Genomic DNA, 19,204 nt, shown 5'->3' with positions numbered 1-19,204 from the left:
ATTAATTTCTGCAGTGCTGGAGGTCATCAGTAATCCATTCTCTGGGGCTTCTGTTCAGCACAATTATCGTGCTATGCTAAGCACAGCAGACGACTCACACTCCTCTGAGAAAATGAGATGCTCAGAGAAAGAGAGGCCTGGAGATGTTTAAAGGAGATTTGTTTCTAACATGGCTTTAATTTGAAATCCTTTTCATTCTGAAGATGTGTGGATATTGAGATAGAACAAATGAAAGCAGTGCCTTCCTGTTACGGATTCAGCCGTGCATCTCACTTATTTGAAAGACTTAATCAGCACACTCAGGAACAAGATGTGAGACATCTTGAGGCACTGCTTACTTGTCAGCTGCAAGATCAATAAAATGCAGACGCCATTCTTTGCCACACTCCAGAGAATGAGTTTGCAGAGTGAGAAGGACTTCACTTTGAGACTGTTTTATTCACACGGACTTGGCAAAGGCAAGGACGTTGCTCTGGGGACGGCACCGGACTCCTGGTCCTGGCTGGCCCAGCTGTTCTTGCTCAACCTACCAGGTGACAATACCCACGCTCGGAGTTAGTCTGAACAGCAGGGCTCAGGTCAGAAGGCATTTGCTGGCCGCTCAAGCAATTCAGGCAAAGCCGTTATTTTAACCGACCATGTAAATGATGCCTAAAAGCCTCTGGTAATCGATATTGATTGGACTCATTAATTTAGGATTATTGTTAAACATGACAAAAGTAAGCACAATACTAAAGATGCATAAACACAGATCTAGCAGCCGGGAAACGTAGACTACCATATTCTGCTGCCGTCACTGGCGCTGATCAAATTGCCCCTGGGCCCACGTTAGGGATAACGGTGGACAGTTTTTAGAACTACCTGGTTGCTCTCTGGCAACTAGTTGAAAGCTCAGTAACTCACTTGACTGTCAGTGCATTTTTTTCATTAGTAAAGAAGGGCTCTTCTTCACTCAGCGTACAAATAATTTCCAAAGGAGGCCTCTATATCTGTACTCTTGAGAGAATAGGTGAAATTATTTTTTTTTAATTTAAAACTGAATTGCACAGATAAAATGTTACAATATTACCTGTCATTTTTGCTGATTATCTTTCATGTTTATTTTAAAGTATTAGCTCCCTCTGTAAATATTTATTAAGTGTCTGCTAAGATCAAGGCTTACTGCTCGATGCCATGAGGGATATAATCCCTACCTGCAAAGGGGCTCCCTGTTTTGTGGGACAACAGATGTACATACACAATTCATGTGAATGAGCTGTGGGGCAGGGAACTTCTGGGTATGGCTTGAGCATAGAAGCAGGTTTTCACTTTTCAATCCTGTCCCTGCAGCCGGATCGATGTGGGTGTAGCCTAGTGGGGTCTGCATGGCAACAGCAGGTGGGGCAAAAGCAGGTCCTCCCAAGCATCCAGCAGCAAGAATAACATTTGATAAAATTTTAAGGGAGGATTTGATTCAACAGTGTTATTTGTGAGACATGGGCAGTCCCACCTGAAGTGCTAGCTGTGCTGTCTGGCAACTTTGAAGATACTGTGTTTCTCTCCTCTACCCACCATTTCATTATTACTAGCTCTGCCCAACTTTCCTTCTGAATATTCTTTGAACTCTTCCTCTTTTTCATCCCTCTTTCAGACCTACATCCTTTTGCACCTGCACAATTTTAGTAGCTTGCTATTTCAGCCATAATTTTTCCCCTCTTAAATCTACCCTCCACTGTACAGCAGGAGTGACGGATACTAAATAAAAATATGACCATAGTTAGAATCCTTCAAAAACTCCCAGCAAGTTCTCTCAGCAAGATCTTCAGCAAAATAATCTAGGGTTTCTCTATTTCTTCACTTCATCTCTTGACCATCTCTGCCCCAACCCACCTTGGTCTAGGGGTACTGAATTTCCTCTATTTCCCCAACCATACCAAGCTGTTTCTTGCCTCTGTGTCTTCCCTTCTTCACTGCCCTAGCTCCCACTCTTTTCCTGGAAATTCTTCCCTGAGCCCCAAGCTTGTTTATGATTCCTTCTTCCTTTGTCCCATTGCATTCTGTGCATCCACCATCACAGCATCTGCCATAATATTAAAATGTGTTTTATTTCTGTGTGTGTCTCTCCCACCGGACTGAAAACTCCTTGAGGAAACTGGTGCACAATAGCCCAGCTTCTGCTTCTCACTCACTCAGAGATCAGATTTGGTGTCAGCTCTCAGAAAGGCCATCCCTGATCACCTGGCACACCTTCACTTGTTTCACCCGTCTTTTTTTTCTTTACTTATCACTCTTTGATAGTCCTTGTTTGTTCAGTTTTTGTTTACAGTTTTCTCCCCACTAGAATATGAACTCTTTGAGAGCTGAGGCCTTTTCTGCCTTGTTCACCACTGCCTAGAAAAGTCCCTAGTGTATAGTATGGCTTTAATAAATATGCATTCTTCAAAACCAAATTAAGTGGGGAATTGATGGATGGATAGTGATGGATAGTGAGAAGTCGATAAATTAGTTGGAACTGAATTAGCCTATTGCTATTAGATAAGCAGTATATAGGCCAATAATGGTCACAGCTTCATTTTTTAACACCTTGTGGGACACAGACCACCACAAAACCTCAATATTTACTTCTGTGACTCACTGCCATCAACTGCCACCCATTGTTTTAATGTATCCCACTTTAGGAAAGATCTGTCATATCCTGAATGCCACTAATGACATTCTACATGTTTCCTTCATGTTTATTTCTTATTCTCTCTCCTGGGATAAGTACACACCCCCCATATAAAATAACAGCAGAAGAAAAAGGTCCAGAACCAACTTTTGAAGAATTACTGAACTCTTCACTCTATCAATTGATATTATTTTATTTGTGAAGCAGAGAATTGGCTTCAATTCCAGACTCATCTTTTACAAGTTTAACTGCCCTTCTCACCAGTTTCCTCATTGATGAAATAAGTATGGTAACCTGGTAACCTTTTTTTCTTGTAGTCTTATTTTGATGATGTGAGAAAATACTTGTGAATGCTCTTTTCAGACTTCAGAATGCTCATCTAATATGTTGTTCATCAATTATTATTTCATATTTATCCCCTATTTGTTGATAGTGATGACAACATATATCTCCATATTATCTGCCTTTTAAGCATCTTATTGTTCACTGCTTAAGGTCACTTAATCTTAGGTGTATATTCATTTGCAGTCTGAATTGCAACTCCTTCATTATTTTTTATAACTGTTGAATTTAATAGGACATTGGGGAAGTGGATAGAACAGGCAAAAGGAAATTGGATTTTGAACTTTTTATTATGATGACATCCATTTAATTGTGATCCAAATGATTAGTGAAGAAGAGCTGCTGTTGTGACAACTTGCAGTGTGATATGAAGTATAAGCCTTGGATTTGCTTATTAGTTTACTGTTTAGAAAAAAAAAAAAAAACCCCAATACCAACATGCATCACATATCACTTAAACTCTTTCTGTGTGCAAACCACCATGGGCACCTAAGGATGTAACACTGTGTAAGACCCAGAGCCTACTCCAGAGAAGCAAAACATCCAGGATCGCCTCAATAGTATACCCTCAAGAGAAACATGCAAGTGGCTGTCCAGAACCTTTTCTAACAGGAAGAATTCCAGAATTCTTTTCTAACAATTTATAGTTACAGAGGAAGAGCACTTTTTACCTCATATTACCTCAGAGCTGGTGAATTAGGGTGTCATCATAACCCCAATTTTTATTTTATTCTTTCAAATTTTTATTTATATTCTAGTGAGTTAACATACAGGGCACTATTGGTTTCAGGAGTTGAAATCCCTGATTCATCACTTACATCCAACACCCAGTGCTCATCATACCTAGTGCCCTCCTGAATACCCATCACCCCTCTAGCCCATCCCCCACCCACCTCCCTCTGTCAACCCTTAGTTTGTTCTCTGTTGTTAAGAGTCTTTTATGGTTTGCTTTCCTCTCTCTCTCTCTTTTTTTTTCCCCTTTCCCCTATGTTCATCTGTTTTGTTTCTTAAATTCCACATATGAGTGAAATCATATGGTATTTGTCTTTCTCTGACTGACTTATTTCGCTTAGCATAATACAGTCTAGCTCCATCCACGTCATTGCCAATATAACCCCAATATTTGAAACGAGAAAAACTGAGGACCACTAGCCAGTAAGGAAGTAAGCTGATACTTCACAGATGCATGTTTCATTCAAGAACCCCACACATAATCATGGTTCCTCTGGTAGGCTTTACTGATTGGCAACGTACAGTATGTAAGTGAATGTTGTAAAAATATATTTTTTTAAAAATGTGGAATTGAAGACTGAGAAAAGAAATACTAATAAATTTGACATCACAGCAATAAGATATCTCATGTAAAACTACTTTGTAAGCTGTGAAACCCGATAAAAATATAACATGTCACTTTATATTTTTTGGATTATGTTTCATTTCAATGAATTTGTAGTGAGAGCATAACAAAGATTGGAAGTCTTACAGCAGAGTAAAAAAATATATATGTATATATATATATACACACACACACACACACACACACACACACACAAATATATGTTTTAATTGTTCATTGGTATTTGACTTATCTGATAATGCAACAGTTCCTGGCCCACTGTGTTTGCTGACATGTTAATTAATAAGTGGAGGTTGGTAGGTTAAGACTACCAATGAAGTAGACTTACTGAATAGTGTGGCTTGAGGTCTAATCTCTCTCTTTTAAAATGGTTACAGATTTGGTGAGAATGTCCAGTTCAGCATAAGGTCTTCAGAAGAAGACACCTAAATGGTATAGAGTTCTTTCTAAGACTATCATGTAGTTTAATTAATACATTAAACTAAATTAAGTTAAATTAAACCTGGCTCTCTCTCTCTCTGCTGTTCTACTGACTGGCCTACAATAAATGATCTCTTTGCCTGCTGTATTTTCCCATCCAAACATTGCACAAATCAAAGACAAGCATCAAGCATGCTTAAGACTCCTTTAAAGGCAATGTTCTTAAAAAGCCAGCCTCCTGTGGTTGTCTAAAATCAAAGTATCATCATGAAAGTCTCTTAGTGCTTTTATGAAGTCTGGAAAGATCTTGAAGTTTAAAATGGAAAGCAAAACAAGAATCCAAAGACTCAACATCTGAGTTTTGGGGGTTAATTTTTTTTGAAATGTGAAAATCAGCTTATTATCTATCCTAATACTGCAATTCTAAAAATGAATGGCTTCTTAATTTAATGACTTCCAAGTGATATAGTGCATCTTCCTAAAGGTAAAAGATTTATCAGTTATCCATTACAAAGATGCAATTTTTGCTCTATTGATGCCATCTTTACTAACAAAGTCTGATTAAGATGATTACTTATCCACATATTTCCATCTGTTTTATAAAAAGTGTTTCTAGATTTTAAAGCCTTGGAGAAATATTAGTAGGTAATGTGATTAGAGCTACTTATTCTCTGAGCATGGAATAGAAAAGAGAAACATGTTTATGCTTAATGAAAGAATGGTTACCAATGAGAAACATCTTTGGAACTTTTTAAAATATTATAATGCAACTGCAAAATTCTTTCTTTCATACTTCCATCCTCAATCTAAGTGTAAACATTTAATTACCAACAAATGTTGGGCTTCAATATTACTTAAAACCCAAAATATGCTTGGTGACATCACTGATCAAGTTGACTTACATATATACTGACAATTCATAATGGCAGTGTGCTCCTCACATATTTTTAGGAATTCTGATAAATTAGGATAGCATATTTTATAACAGGATTATCATATTCTACAAATTGAATTTGACAAAAAGATGAGTATTAAATGTATAACTGAAATTAAGAAAACTAGGTATTACTTTTCATGTTATCATAATATTACTTATTCTGAATTTTCAAAACTGAATTTAAAATAAATGTCATTTGTGGTGAAATTTTATGAAATAAGAAATTCAAATATATATAAAAATATATTTACTTTTTAGATGCATTTGCCTTCATTTCTAATTTTAAAATCTAAATTCATTTGATATCTGAGAACATATTTGCATTATATTATGCCTTAATGTTAGAATTTTAAAATTTTATTAAGAAATTTTTCTTAAGTTTCCAAGTTGCAAATTTAAAGAAAAATTTCTAAAAGAGAATTAAAATGTAAGTGCAAAATACCTATAACTATGAATTTTGAATTTAAAATATTAGAAATAGAAATAGAAATATTTTAATATCTTGATTTACTTATTAGTGTACATAAGTTAAGTATAATGTCAGGGAGTTTACTTGCTTACTTTATAAAAATAATTTGTCTGCATGTTTTCTATTACTGATAACATGTTACAAGTTATTATTATTAAATGTTGACAGATTTGCACTTTGCCCTTTTTGTTGGAAGCATACCTGCTGATGTTTATAAAAATTTAAGTTAAAAAAATTTAGAGTAATGAGAAATGCTAAGTCAGTATAAAAATGATTTTGACACAAAACTCCGATGCAGGCTAGTCAAGAAATAATGGCTTGAGGATTTTTATTGAGGGTTTACAATTTATGAGGTATGCTAATTTCTGAAAACATAAAATATGAGATAGGCCCTTTAAGGGCTTTGCACTTTTGTTGATGTGATCAACAGCCAAGGGATAACAGTGCATATGCAGACTCGTAATGCAGAGGGGCAGTATCTGTTGAGGTTGCCACACTCAAAGCAAAGGAAGAAGAGTGTCATGAGGAGAAAGAATTGTTTTCTTCATGTGGAGGTTGATGACAGATCTGTAAAGTAGGTGTATGGTACAAATTAAATTTGTACAAATTAAGGCATGATGGTACAAATTAAATTTATTTTAAAAATATCTCCTATCAAATCTAACAGGCACATTTTGAGAGTGAATTATTTCTGACACACTCACATCTTTTCCTGATTTGTTCCCAGAATGCTCAGGCCCATTGGGAATTGAAGGTGGCATCATATCAAATCAACAAATCACAGCTTCCTCTACCCACCGAGCTCTTTTTGGACTCCAGAAGTGGTATCCCTACTATGCACGTCTCAATAAGAAGGGGCTTATAAATGCATGGACAGCTGCAGAAAATGACAGATGGCCATGGATTCAGGTAACACATGGGATGGGAAAAGGTGACTGCCAAGGAATGACCAGAATCATTTCAGAAAGAATACAAGTCAGAGCCCAAGGTGTGACTTTTCTTCATGGTCAGAGGACAGGATGAGTTAGTTGAGTCCGGTTTGGGTATAAAATCTGAAACTGTGGCATATATGTCCACTGACTGAAAAGTGCATTAAGAGGGTTAAAAATGTTGAAACTCTTGGGCTATGAATATTACTATTTTAAGGTACATATCAAAGAAGGAGGTTTTTACATATGCCATGTGTTCATTAGTACTGTGTTAACATTTAACAGCAACTTCTGACACTTGAAGAAAGTAAAAATTGCATCTTTACTTTCTCTGTCTCGTAACTGGTTTCACGTGTGCAAAGCATGTAAAGTATACAATAGATTTTGAGAATCCCTAAAATGCCTTCAGCACCTTCTTTCAATAGCTGAGAGTGTTTCAATTCATACTGTTTTATTTATTACCATCAGCCAGCTTTTTTTTTTAAAACAGAAAAAGCATGAGATACCAAGATAGTAAATGATTTCCCTAAAATGCGATGGATGGTAGTAATACCAGAACCTTCTGTTTTATCCAGTTAAATGCTTTTTGATGACTTAGCTGAAGTGAGACAGTAAACTACATATTAAGAGGACAGAAAAGGTGATTAAACCATGATTTCTGTTAAAGATTATATCTGTGTTGAGGAGAGTACATTAATAACATCTAACAAGTCATTGATGTGTGTTGAAGAGAAGGAAAACCCAGTGTGCGATGGGTTTAGTGGAAGACATAATTAATTGTCATGAAAAAGCCTTATGGGAGAATAGTTTTTTAGGTGGGCCGTGGAAAAAGGCTTTCAGTAGAGACTAAAAATCTACGGAACAGCATGATCAAAGAAACTAGGTGAGATTCTGGGGAACATGATATAGAAAATCATGACTTGTATATAGAGGAACATGTTCTAATTAAGTGTGTGAGTTAAGTATGTATGAAGACTCATACATACTAAAAGATTTGGGGCTTATTCCAGGGAGTTATTACAGAATTTTGATTTAAATAGTTGAGCTATTTTGTTTACTATGTATTTTGAGTCAGGGGTAATTTTTAATGTGGAAATCCATGATTTGACATTATTAGGTGCAGTGTATAGGGATTGCTTTACAGGAATTTAATAGAATGAGAAATTGATTTATGGCCAAGTAACATGACTTCCTTACCTTAGGAACTAGGCTAAAATCTCCTTTAGAGATTTCCTTTGTTCAGGTTTCTTATGAATTTTTACATATCCTACCTATATACATTTCTTTTACCTATATGGCTCCACGCGGTTACCTGATTTTGTTTTGTTTTATGCATTTAATTTTGCATTCATTTGCAGAAATTGCTTCTTAAATTACACTTGATTTTTCTACGTGTGCAAAGAGAATTCCAGATAGTGGCTATGGCATATCTATGCAGTTTTGATCCCAGAGTAATGAAGATAAAATTAAGGTTTAAAATAGATGCAGAACAACAAAAAATGCTTATCTTCTTATTGTTAAAAATTATTGTGGAGACCATTTTTTTTAAATCACCCTAGTGGACTGTTACCATCTGTGGGATTGCAATCATGATAAAACTCTGGAAATTAAGATTCATAGACATTGCAGAATGATGTGAGACAGTGTCACAAAATTGCGTCGGGGTTTCTGTTTGGCAAATTATGTTTGCGTGCTTCAGTCATTGCCATGTTTTGATAAACCATAAATAACATACTTTTGCAAAGTTTTCTCTGAGAAACACCTTATTAATGTTTCACATCCTGACATTTCACTTACTGTGTCCCAGTTTATTGCCCACTTAACTTACACATCATTCTGCCTTTCAAAGTATGAATTAACTTTAAGTTCTCTTTATCCCAGGAATTATAGGTAGAAATAACCTCAATGGAACAGGACATTGGTTGACTCTTAGAGAAATTTAGATTAAATATAACTTTGTTAACTCAAGTAATTTATTTTATTTTATTTATTTTTTAAGTTGAATAATTTAATACTGCTTTTATTTTTAAAGGGGGTCTATCATTATTATTTTTTATTGTTATTATTTTGCTTTTAGTCTGAAGATAATGAACTCTCAGAGAAAAGCAATATAAGTAAATAAGAAGGCTTTTATATTAAATGAAAAAGTCTTATGTATAATGGAGGGAAAACTGAAAACTCTCAATTGTCATTTTAATAAGTATTCTGAGATTATGTTCAAAGTTATTATATTATGTTACTGCATTCTTTCATAACATCTTATTTTCTGAGTTATTTGTTTAAAAGAAAAAGTGTATCCCTTTCTTAAAGGAAAATCGTATCTAAGAGACTCTGGGAAGTCTACTCATGTACCCAATTTTCTGTCTGAGCATTATTAATTTCCCTTGTCACTTAATTCTTTTGTTTATATTCAGTACTTCAAATGAAACATTTGAGTACTTTGCTTAAACTCACTTATAATGAGCACAGTATTCCCTTACTCTTTCAGGTGTATGACACACATTAGTATTCAATTCCATTTTCTTCCTTGTCTAGGTGAAATAAAAATTGAAATTGCCATTTTAAATTTACACACTCAGTGGGCAATTATTGAAAGCACCACAATGTTTATAATTGGTTTTGGATTTAAAGGGTTAGTGCAATAAATACAGTTAAACAAAACCTTTTTCTCCCCATTTTCAAGTTTTTCTGACCTTATATTCCTTACCTACATTTTTTTTCCAACTAATAAATAACCACCACATTGAACATTGACTAGTTCATTAGCATCTTGGAATGTCAATTTCTCTTTCTGACTGATATATTAGAAATAGCAACTTTGTATAATTATGGAAATATGTCTTGGGTTACCTTATATAAAAATGTATAAGCTTATTTAATTCTTCTGGGTACTTTGCTAACTGACTAAGGGCTAAAGATAACTATTTGCTATTTATTTTTAAAGATAATTCTTTTATATTTGTTATTTTTCTTTTATAGATACATGCAGTAAAATATTATTTTTTTTAATTTCTGAGTTGATTTGTTTTATGCATGTACATTCTTTCTAGAATGCATATATATTACATTTCCAGCTGGTCATTTATTCATCTATGCAACAAACATTTACTAAATGACTGTTTCCTCTGTAGTCTCTGCTCTACTAGGCACTAGAAGAAAGACAGCACTTTCCTTCAAGATATTCTGAATCTAGGGGCACCTGGGTGGGCAGTTGGTTATGCGGCCGACTCTGGATTTCAGCTTAGGTCATGACCGCAGGGTCCTGGAGTTGAACCTCGTGTCGAGCCCCGCGTCAGACTCTGTGCTTAACAGGGAGTCTGTTTGAAGATTCTCCCTCTCCCTCTCTCTCTGCCTCTCCCCCTGCTCTTACTCTTGCTCTCTCTCTAAAATAAATAAATAAATGTTAAAAAAAAAAAAAGATGTTCTGAATCTAGGATATAGTAAAGTGAACAAGGTAAATGTAACTATTATATATATATATACCCTGGTCTTACATCATCTACTCACCCTTTCATTTGAACCATAATATTTTATTATATTTGAACAGCCTATTCTAATAAAACTTTTGTTAAATGGAAAGCTGGTTTAGCATAATATTTATAGAACATGAGGAGAGGAATTGGCATTATACTAGGTATTACATGGCTATATTATTACATGCTGATCTGTTTGATGGGTATACCAAAGCGAAGTCATGATTTTCCTTTGAAAGTTAATTTACCAGTAGAGTGTCAGTACAAGTATTTTATCACTGAGAAAAATAGGCTTTGATCTTTCCCTTTTAAATAATTCATTACTCTTTCCAAAAATGTGAGTATGATCTTAATATGTTCCTTTTCTATATGCCACATATTTTTTGTGTGGGGAGAGATCGTTACTCCTCAAACTTTAATGTGCACAGGAATCTTTTGGGTTACTGGGTAAAAATAGAAACTTCTGGATTGCCTCTCAGACCTACTGCAGGTCATCGTCAGACTACACTGAAAAAATATGTCTGATCAGCTCATAAACCCTGGATTTGGTCTTCCCAAGATACATTAAAAAATAAATAAAATTAAATAACAAATAAATAAATTAAATAAATAAATAAATAAACAAACAAATAAATAAATAAGTAAAATTAAAATAACACTTTTGCTTGATGATCTGGTCACTTTGTTGTTGGAACTGCAACTGTAGTTGTGATAACTGTTTAGGGTAGAAAGAGGTAAAGAACAGTGAAGAAAAATGAGGAAAGATAATGAGAAATATGTGACCCACAAAAGTTCTCTAAACTGGATGGAGGCAGAACCATGTTAGATATCCTAGGCAGAAGTGCACCCAGCTTTAGCAGCAATTCATAACAAGCATCATTCATTAGTCATAAAATCTTTAAGAATTTGCAGCAACTACTGTTCCTAAATGGCTATAGATTCTCTTTGTTGTTGGAAAATTTAAAATATCCCAAAGCAAGACTATCTGACTTTTGTATTTCAAACAAAATAATAGTTACTGCGGAATACATGGGCCAAATGAGAATTATATGAGCACAAGTTGAGTTACAGATTCATATTTCTGGAGTACACATTTCATACATGGTTGGGTTTTTTTTTTTTTAATCTTTGTGAACAGTAGGATTGAAAATGCAGCAAAAAACAGAGTAATCATCTATGTCATTTCAAAAGCCTGTATGTAATGTGTGTGAAACTCTTGGTACTTATAGACAGCTGGAGCTCCTTGAGATACAAAAACCATTTTCAGAAACATAGATTTTAAGAGGTAGATTTTTCTTTCATTTTCAGGTTGTTTTCTAGTTACAGAACCTGAATTACATAGAATCCAATCTATCTTTACTACTTCTTCATTCAAGTAGAAAATGGCTTAGCCTGTCTTTTTCCTTAAAAAAGCTACTTTCTCAGATACACTGCCATCCATACTACTCTGTAAGCCTAATGACATCTGAACATTAATGTGTTGCTGGGTGATTGTCTAGTGATCTCTTTTTATAAACAGGAATCCTAAATGGAAAATTGCAGTTCTTCTTTAAGTTGTTTATTAGAAGTAGCCTTTCATACATAGTTGTGTGTGTTTTGCAATATTTTTAAAATATTACCTTTTAAATTAAATATTACTTTTTTATTTTTCAAAACAAAAAGATACTTAGCATTAAGAAAAAAATGATTGGTTGTATCTGTACTGAAAAATAATATATTCAGTTTATTTATTTGGTCATTTACAGCATTTATACTAATACTAATACATATTGCTTTCTGATGTGCTTTAAAGGATGTGTGTTGGATCTTAATTCCAGATTCTATGAGCTATGGAATATATGATGAACAATATAGCAATTGTTCTCTAATTTGAAAGAAGCTGTATCTCGAATCTCTTCTTTTTGCTCTAAGCTGCTTCCTCTCTGACTTTTGGCACCAGACCTAGATTTCTTGCTGTTCCTAAATTTCATCTGGCTGTTTTCTGCTCCTGTGCTTAGGCACATACCCTTCCTACTTCATCTATTCACCATCTACCAGGCTTCTGTAAGTTCAGATCCTTCATTCTATTCTGTATAATGTGATTCCTGGAATTCCTGCTTTTTATCTCCAAAGATAGAAGTGACCACACTGGGGGCACCCAGTGGCTCAGTTGGTTCAGCAGCCAACTCTTGGTTTTGGCTCAGGTCATGATCTCAGGGTTATGAGATTGAGCCGTCCCCCCCCCCCCCCCCCGGCCCCGTGTCAGCTCAGCGCTCAGCAGGGAGTCTGCTTGAACCCCTTTCCAGGGCGCCTGGGTGGCTCAGTCGTTAAGCGTCTGCCTTCAGCTCAGGTCATGATCCCGGGGTCCTGGGATCGAGTCCCGCATGGGGCTCCCTGCTCAGCAGGAAGCCTGCTTCTCCCTCTCCCACTCCCCCTGCTTGTGTTCCTGCTCTCGCTATGTCTCTCTCTCTGTCAAATAAATAAATAAATAATCTTAAAAAAAAAAAAGAGAGACTCCCTTTCCTTCTCCCACTGCCCCTCCCCATGCCCCATGCACACTCTCGCTCTCTCTCCAATATAAATAAATAAATCTTAGGAAAAAAAAGTGACCACACTGTCCTTTTTTCCCACTCTGCCAATTATATATGTTAGTCACCAGCAGGTAACATTCTCTATGGTCATTCTTTACCTTTCTCCTATCTTGTAAGCCACTTGAGAGTACGAATTACACCTAATTTAAGTCTATTTCCATAGCACCTTGAATAAAAAGCAAAAACATTTAGATGCAAATAATTGATTGATAGAATAGAAAATATTGAACAAAATAAGTGGAAGAGAGATAGTTTCTGTTTTTGCAGGGTAATTATACTGCACTGAGTGGTGCTGAGAGTGCCCCCAACTCAGTTCGCTCTCTGTGTTCAGATGTTACAAACTTTCATGTGAACTGTGCCATTTTAGCACAATTCCTTTGGTGCCATGTGTGGTATGTCTACCCACAGTATAGGAAAAGCCTCACCCATCTGGGCAGCACAGGAATCAGAATTTCTGCAAATCCTGATGACCCATACCTTTCTCTGTAATCACTGCAAACCACCTTTATAAGCAACATTAGGTAGACATGGGTAATATTTGTAAGGTGTTCTCTAGGAAGTCTGGTAATTAAGCCTTGAATACCAAACACCAAAATTTTCATCTTCTCCTATCCCGCTTAAGTGTTTCCTGAAATGCTAAAAATTAAATGTTTGTTTTAGCTTCTTGCACATTTTTATAAATTTATTATATTCACACAAGAATTTGAAACTTTAGACAATTGTTGTTGCTAAAGTAACCATATCTTCTCTTTCTAAGATTTATTTGCCCTAGTAAAACAAGCTTTTAAAATACTAGTATCTCTCTAGCTTATGTAATTTGTAATTTTTACCCTTACAGAAATGTCAAAAACATACAAACTATACCTTATTACTATTATTCATAAAATATGGAATGTAAAGAGTTACAGGAAATTGTTTTTTTTATTATGTTATGTTGATCCCCATACATTACACCATTAGTTTTTGATGTAGTGTTCCATGATTCATTGTTTGTGCCTAACACCCAGTGCTCCATGCAGAATGTGCCCTCCTCAATACCCATCACCAGGCTAACCCCTCCTCCCACCCCCCTCCCCTCTAGAACCCTGTTTGTTTTCAGAGTCCATCGTCTCTCATGGTTCGTCTACCCCTCCGATTTCCCCCCCTTCATTCTTCCTACAGGGAATTGTTTTAACACAGTTTTTAGCATCTATTAAACTCTGAGTAGATAATTCAGTGAGCCACCCGTATATACAAGACTGTTTGATTGTATTTGCTACACATTTTGGCCATGAGGGAAACATTTCCAGCTTAACTTTTGTATTTAGGAAGGTTAAGATTTTAAGTGCCTTGTAGTTCATTCAGTTCCCATTATCTTGTGACTATTACCAGAGCAATTTTCTAGTTTATGATAGTTAAGAATGAACTAGAGATAATCTGAATTAATTGAAAGTAATGACTTGCTATTGTCATGAAAAAAAATAGAACAGTCAACATTTAGAATTTCTCGTTTTACAATGTCCCCTGATCACATTCGTGGCAAACTTAGGTCGGTTTCCTCTTCAGATCTCTCCATGTAACCATCTAGTCAGCCTCTGGGCTGTCTCTTCCAGTTTCTGGCCCTAGGACTAAAGGAGGGTAACTGAGTTCCAGTCATCTTTCAGTTTCTTATTGTAACTTTTCTTTTACATTGCTTGATGCACTCCTCATAATCCTGTGATTGTGAATCCAGCTTCACCGAAGGTGTTAAACCCGCTCATGAGAACTGCTGATGGGAAATGTGGTTTACGAATTAGAGTCAGCCACGGCGTCCAATGCAACAATTGTCCGTCATAGGGCGAGGACAGAGAGCCTCTGGCAGCCTGTCCTGAGTCCTTAGAGGTGAGAAATGCAGAGAAGCAGGGGGAAAAGTGAGAATCTGAGCTTAAAGGTTTGATTGTCTCTTCATGTTTATCTTCTGTGAACCAGTGGGATTACTGTTTGGATTGGGCTGAAGGAATCCCTTATTTCCACTGTAGACACTGAACAAATTTGTTCTGCCCCAACACCTTACTGAAAACCCCCTTGTTTTGAAAATGTGACCAAGTACAGAGCCAGCTAGCCTGATCCTGAAAGCTTTATTTTCTTGAGACAGTAATTAATGTGAAAACATTTTGGTTTGGGGGAGTTTGTTGTTTAAAACTAACTGAATGTGTTAGGCTTAAGTGTAGAAAAAAAGTTACTATATTCACTTATAGTTAGGTTACAAGTGAGTCTCATTAGCAATAGTATTATATATTAGCTTTAAAATAATCTAACAGCTAGCACTGTGTGCTATTACAATTGCTTTACATATACTGACTACCTATTTCCAGGTAATTGGTATTGTTCTTATCCCCATTATTCAGATGGGGAAATCTAGGCACAGAAAAGGAAGTTGTCCAAATTCACTAAAATAGTAGGTTGCATGCTTGCGATTTACACACAGGGAGCTTGTGTGAGAGGCCAGCGCCAAACTACTCATAACCTCTGTACTATCCTTTCTTTGACAGCTCTTGAAAGTTCTCTTTTTCTTTCTTTTTCTTTTTTTTGAAGACGGGATGGGCACTTGTAGTGGGCCTGAGGGAGTCTAGCATTTTTTTAAGGCTTTATAAATAAGTGCCTGTTGTAGCCAATAAAATTTATATTTGCCCATATGCAAGCAATCCACCTCTAGCTGGGACAGCAGTTCTCAAAATTCAACTACATAAAAATTACCTGGAGAGCTGTTTAAATAGGGTCCTCATCCTTAGAGTTTCTGAGTTCATGGGTCGGAGTTGGGACCTAGGACACTATATAATGAACAGACAATCCAGGTGGATTTTGATAGTGGTGATTTTGAGAAAAAAAACTAGTGACCATTATGCTAATGGAGCTCACACTAGTCTTCGTGTGAGAGACATACTTCCCCTTGGAGGTGCCCCTTTCACTATTGGAAACAATTTAAAAAATTAAGATATCAGAGAACAGTATATTGCTCTTCAAAATGAGACATTGGTGTGAAACATTTTAAAGTAATGGATGACATCAAAATATCACAAATCCAAGACCTAACTACCTAAGCTGCTTTGGTGATATTTTATTACTAACTTGCGTATATCAATGTCTGCCATAAGTAGAATCCCCATTCTTCCATGAACTAGATATAGTAAAGCTTAATTGTTTTCATAGGATTTTTGTCTGTAACATGAGGCCTTCAATAATTAAGTCATAATTAAATGGTAAAAGGATTATAAAAAAAATCTACATCCCTATAAGACCAGGCTTTGAATGTTTTATTGTTAAATCCTCAGCTGGGTCTTAGGAGTCTTTAAAAAAGAAATATTTATTTTGTATGCGACCAGAATATAATGAAAACATCAAAAAGCCATTTACATTTTAATTATTAAAGGTGAATTTAGCATATTCAGCATTTTTGAGGATGATGTTAAGGAAGTTATTCCAGAGGGAGAGAGAACAGAATGAACAAAGTCACAAGGGAAACAGAGGGAGCAGAAGGTACATCAGGGACTGGTCTTTACTGAAAAGATGGGTATATGTAGGGAAATAGGAGGATAAAAGTCTGCAAAGGTAAGGCGACACCAGAATGTGCAAATACATCAGTGTCCAATGTGGTGGCACCTGATGATTACTGAAGGGTTTTCAGCAGGGTGTTGACCGTGTCAGAACTAGAGTTCAGGGAGATGACCTGTCAGTGGGATGTATTATGAGTGCCCAAAACAATACTGAGTGTTTAGGAGGCAGTTAGTAAAATTTCATCAAATAAACATCGTGCTTAATGCAGAGACAAGCCTAGAAGCAGGCATACCAGTTAGGAGGCTTTTATAGCTAACTGCCCAAGGAGAACCTGAATTACAGTAGCAGCTGTTGAAATAAAATAAAAGATTAAATTGTAAGAGGGCTTGAGGGTGCAGCCCTGATGATTGAATTGTGTGTTAGAGGAGAGAAGGAAGGAAAAAAATTGAGAAAAATTAAACTCTAGGGTTTTGAGCCTAAGCGTGATTTTGGTACCATTAATGGAAATATAGAAATCAGGAAAAGGAGTTGGTGTGGCTGGAAAATGATGAATATATTTTGAGTCTTAATGTTTGATTTACTTGGAGAAAATCCTAACAGTGTCAAGCCTAAAGTTGGAAGAGTGATAGTTTGCTGCTCTGTATAGACCTTGGAAGTAGAGTAAGTGGGCACCAGTGCCATGAGACACTTACTTATCCTCATTGGCCACTCGTGGGTCACATGGCCTCACCTAGTGGAATGCAAAGTAAGGTGGTGTCCACTTAAGAGTTGAAATAGAGGGGCGCCTGGGTGGCTCAGTTGGTTAAACGACTGCCTTCGGCTCAGGTCATGATCCTGGAGTCCTGGGATCGAGTCCCGCATCGGGCTCTCTGCTCAGCAAGGGGTCTGCTTCTCCCTCTGACCCTCTTCCCTCTCGTGCTTTCTGTCTCTCATTCTCTCTCTCTCTCTCAAATAAATAAATAAAATCTTTAAAAAAAAAAAAAAAAAAGAGTTGAAATAGATATTTGAGGGGCCCCTGGGTGCCTCAGTCAGTTAAGTGCCTGCCTTCCACTCAGGTCATGATCCCAGAGTCTTGGGATCGAGTCCCACATTGGGCTCCCTGCCCAGTGGTGAGTCTGCTTTCCTTCTCCCTCTCCCTCTGTGATCTCTCTCGCTCTCACTCTCTCTCAAGTAAATAAATGGAAATCTTCAAAAAAAAACAAAGAAAAGAAATAGATATTTGAGGGTACAGATAGGAACCCTAAAATGAAGTATCTTCCCAAAACAGTGGAAGCTTCTTTTTCTTCTAATTCCATTCCCATCAAAACCATTTATAAGACAACAGTTTACCCGGGAGCACCATTGTGCAGGACCCTCAGGAAGGAAAGAACTGACTTTTGAGCTTCTGAGTAAGTGTAGCCATTCTACATGAATGCTTTGTTCGGGGCATTTCCATACCATAGGTTACTTCCATTTTCTCCATGTATTTGTTTTTAATGTTGTTATTGCTGTGGCTGCTACTGTTTTCCCCAAAAGTGATATAGTTAATTAAAACAGTAGCTATTTCAGCCTAACGTTGGTGTACTTAGTGTAGATCGTTTTACTGTGTTGTGATTTTTGGTTCTTAAAAAAATAATAAAGGTCTCCTTTTTTCCACAGATGGGCTCGCAAATTTCTTGCATCTATTATATATTTAATGCTTCAGTAGCTTTGAAGTATTTTTCCTGAGTTCATAATACATAGGCTGTATTTTCATTTCTCAGATTTAAAAAACTGTGTTAAACCCAGGTCTCCTTAGTTTATTACTATCATTAGTGCTGCTAGACATACAGTGCTGAATTTCAGAAGTAGATGTGAGTTTTTGTATCTTAGTTTTCCTAGCAGGAGCCCAACCTAAGCCAGTATTTTTACATAACAGCAGCTTTCAAGAAGCCCTTAAACTGAAATGTGATTATCATGCAGAACAAAACAACAAATAAGACATTTTAATATTACCAGTGGATCTTAGTTTTCCTTTTCTTAGGAGCATTAACCCAGATTTGGAAAGATGTACATAAATGTTGAAAGAAGAGTGCATTATCTAATATTTTTTCAGAATGTTTTTGTTAGTTTCAGATCTGTTGCCGATCAACTAGTATTTATTGAGCAGCTACTATTTGCAGAGAGCCATTTGGGCAATAGACAAGTTTTTTGTGCTCATGTGGAGCTTATCTAAGTAGATAAAACATTTTAAATTATCTTATGTGAAAATGTTCTACTTCATTGTATGGACATTTGAGAGGGAAAAAGCTGTTTGATTGAATTCAATGAACAATTGAATTCTTAACTCTGTGCTTTGGGAAGAGTGGAAAATTTACCATGTGAATTCCAGCCACATGGGACTTTTTTGAAGTGTACTCCCTTCTGCTTCCTCAGGCTTAGAAAAGTGACTTTGAAAGTGACCTCCAACTCCATTTAAATTAATAAATTCATTCATTTAGCATATTCATTGAATATTTTCCATGTGCCAATTACTGTTCTAGATGCTGCCTTCTCAAGGAAGCCCCTCACCTTAGACTAAATGTGGTA

General features: G+C 36.2%; 1 protein-coding gene across 2 annotated transcripts in view; it reads left to right on the top strand.

The window, feature by feature from the left end:
- EDIL3 (EGF like repeats and discoidin domains 3) overlaps nucleotides 1-19,204 on the top strand; it is a 399,438-nt gene that overhangs the window by 260,000 nt on the left and 120,234 nt on the right. For both annotated transcript variants that reach the window (XM_021699551.1, XM_021699541.1), the window contains one exon: nucleotides 6,900-7,081. In XM_021699551.1, the coding sequence (XP_021555226.1) occupies nucleotides 6,900-7,081 (182 nt within the window). The remainder of the gene's footprint in view (nucleotides 1-6,899; nucleotides 7,082-19,204) is intronic.

Source organism: Neomonachus schauinslandi, chromosome 7 (genome assembly GCF_002201575.2).
Source record: "Neomonachus schauinslandi chromosome 7, ASM220157v2, whole genome shotgun sequence".
In the NCBI taxonomy this organism is placed as follows: Eukaryota; Metazoa; Chordata; class Mammalia; order Carnivora; family Phocidae; genus Neomonachus; species Neomonachus schauinslandi.
The sequence above is the reverse complement of the archived record's forward strand: the minus strand, read 5'-3'. Positions and strand labels throughout refer to the sequence as shown.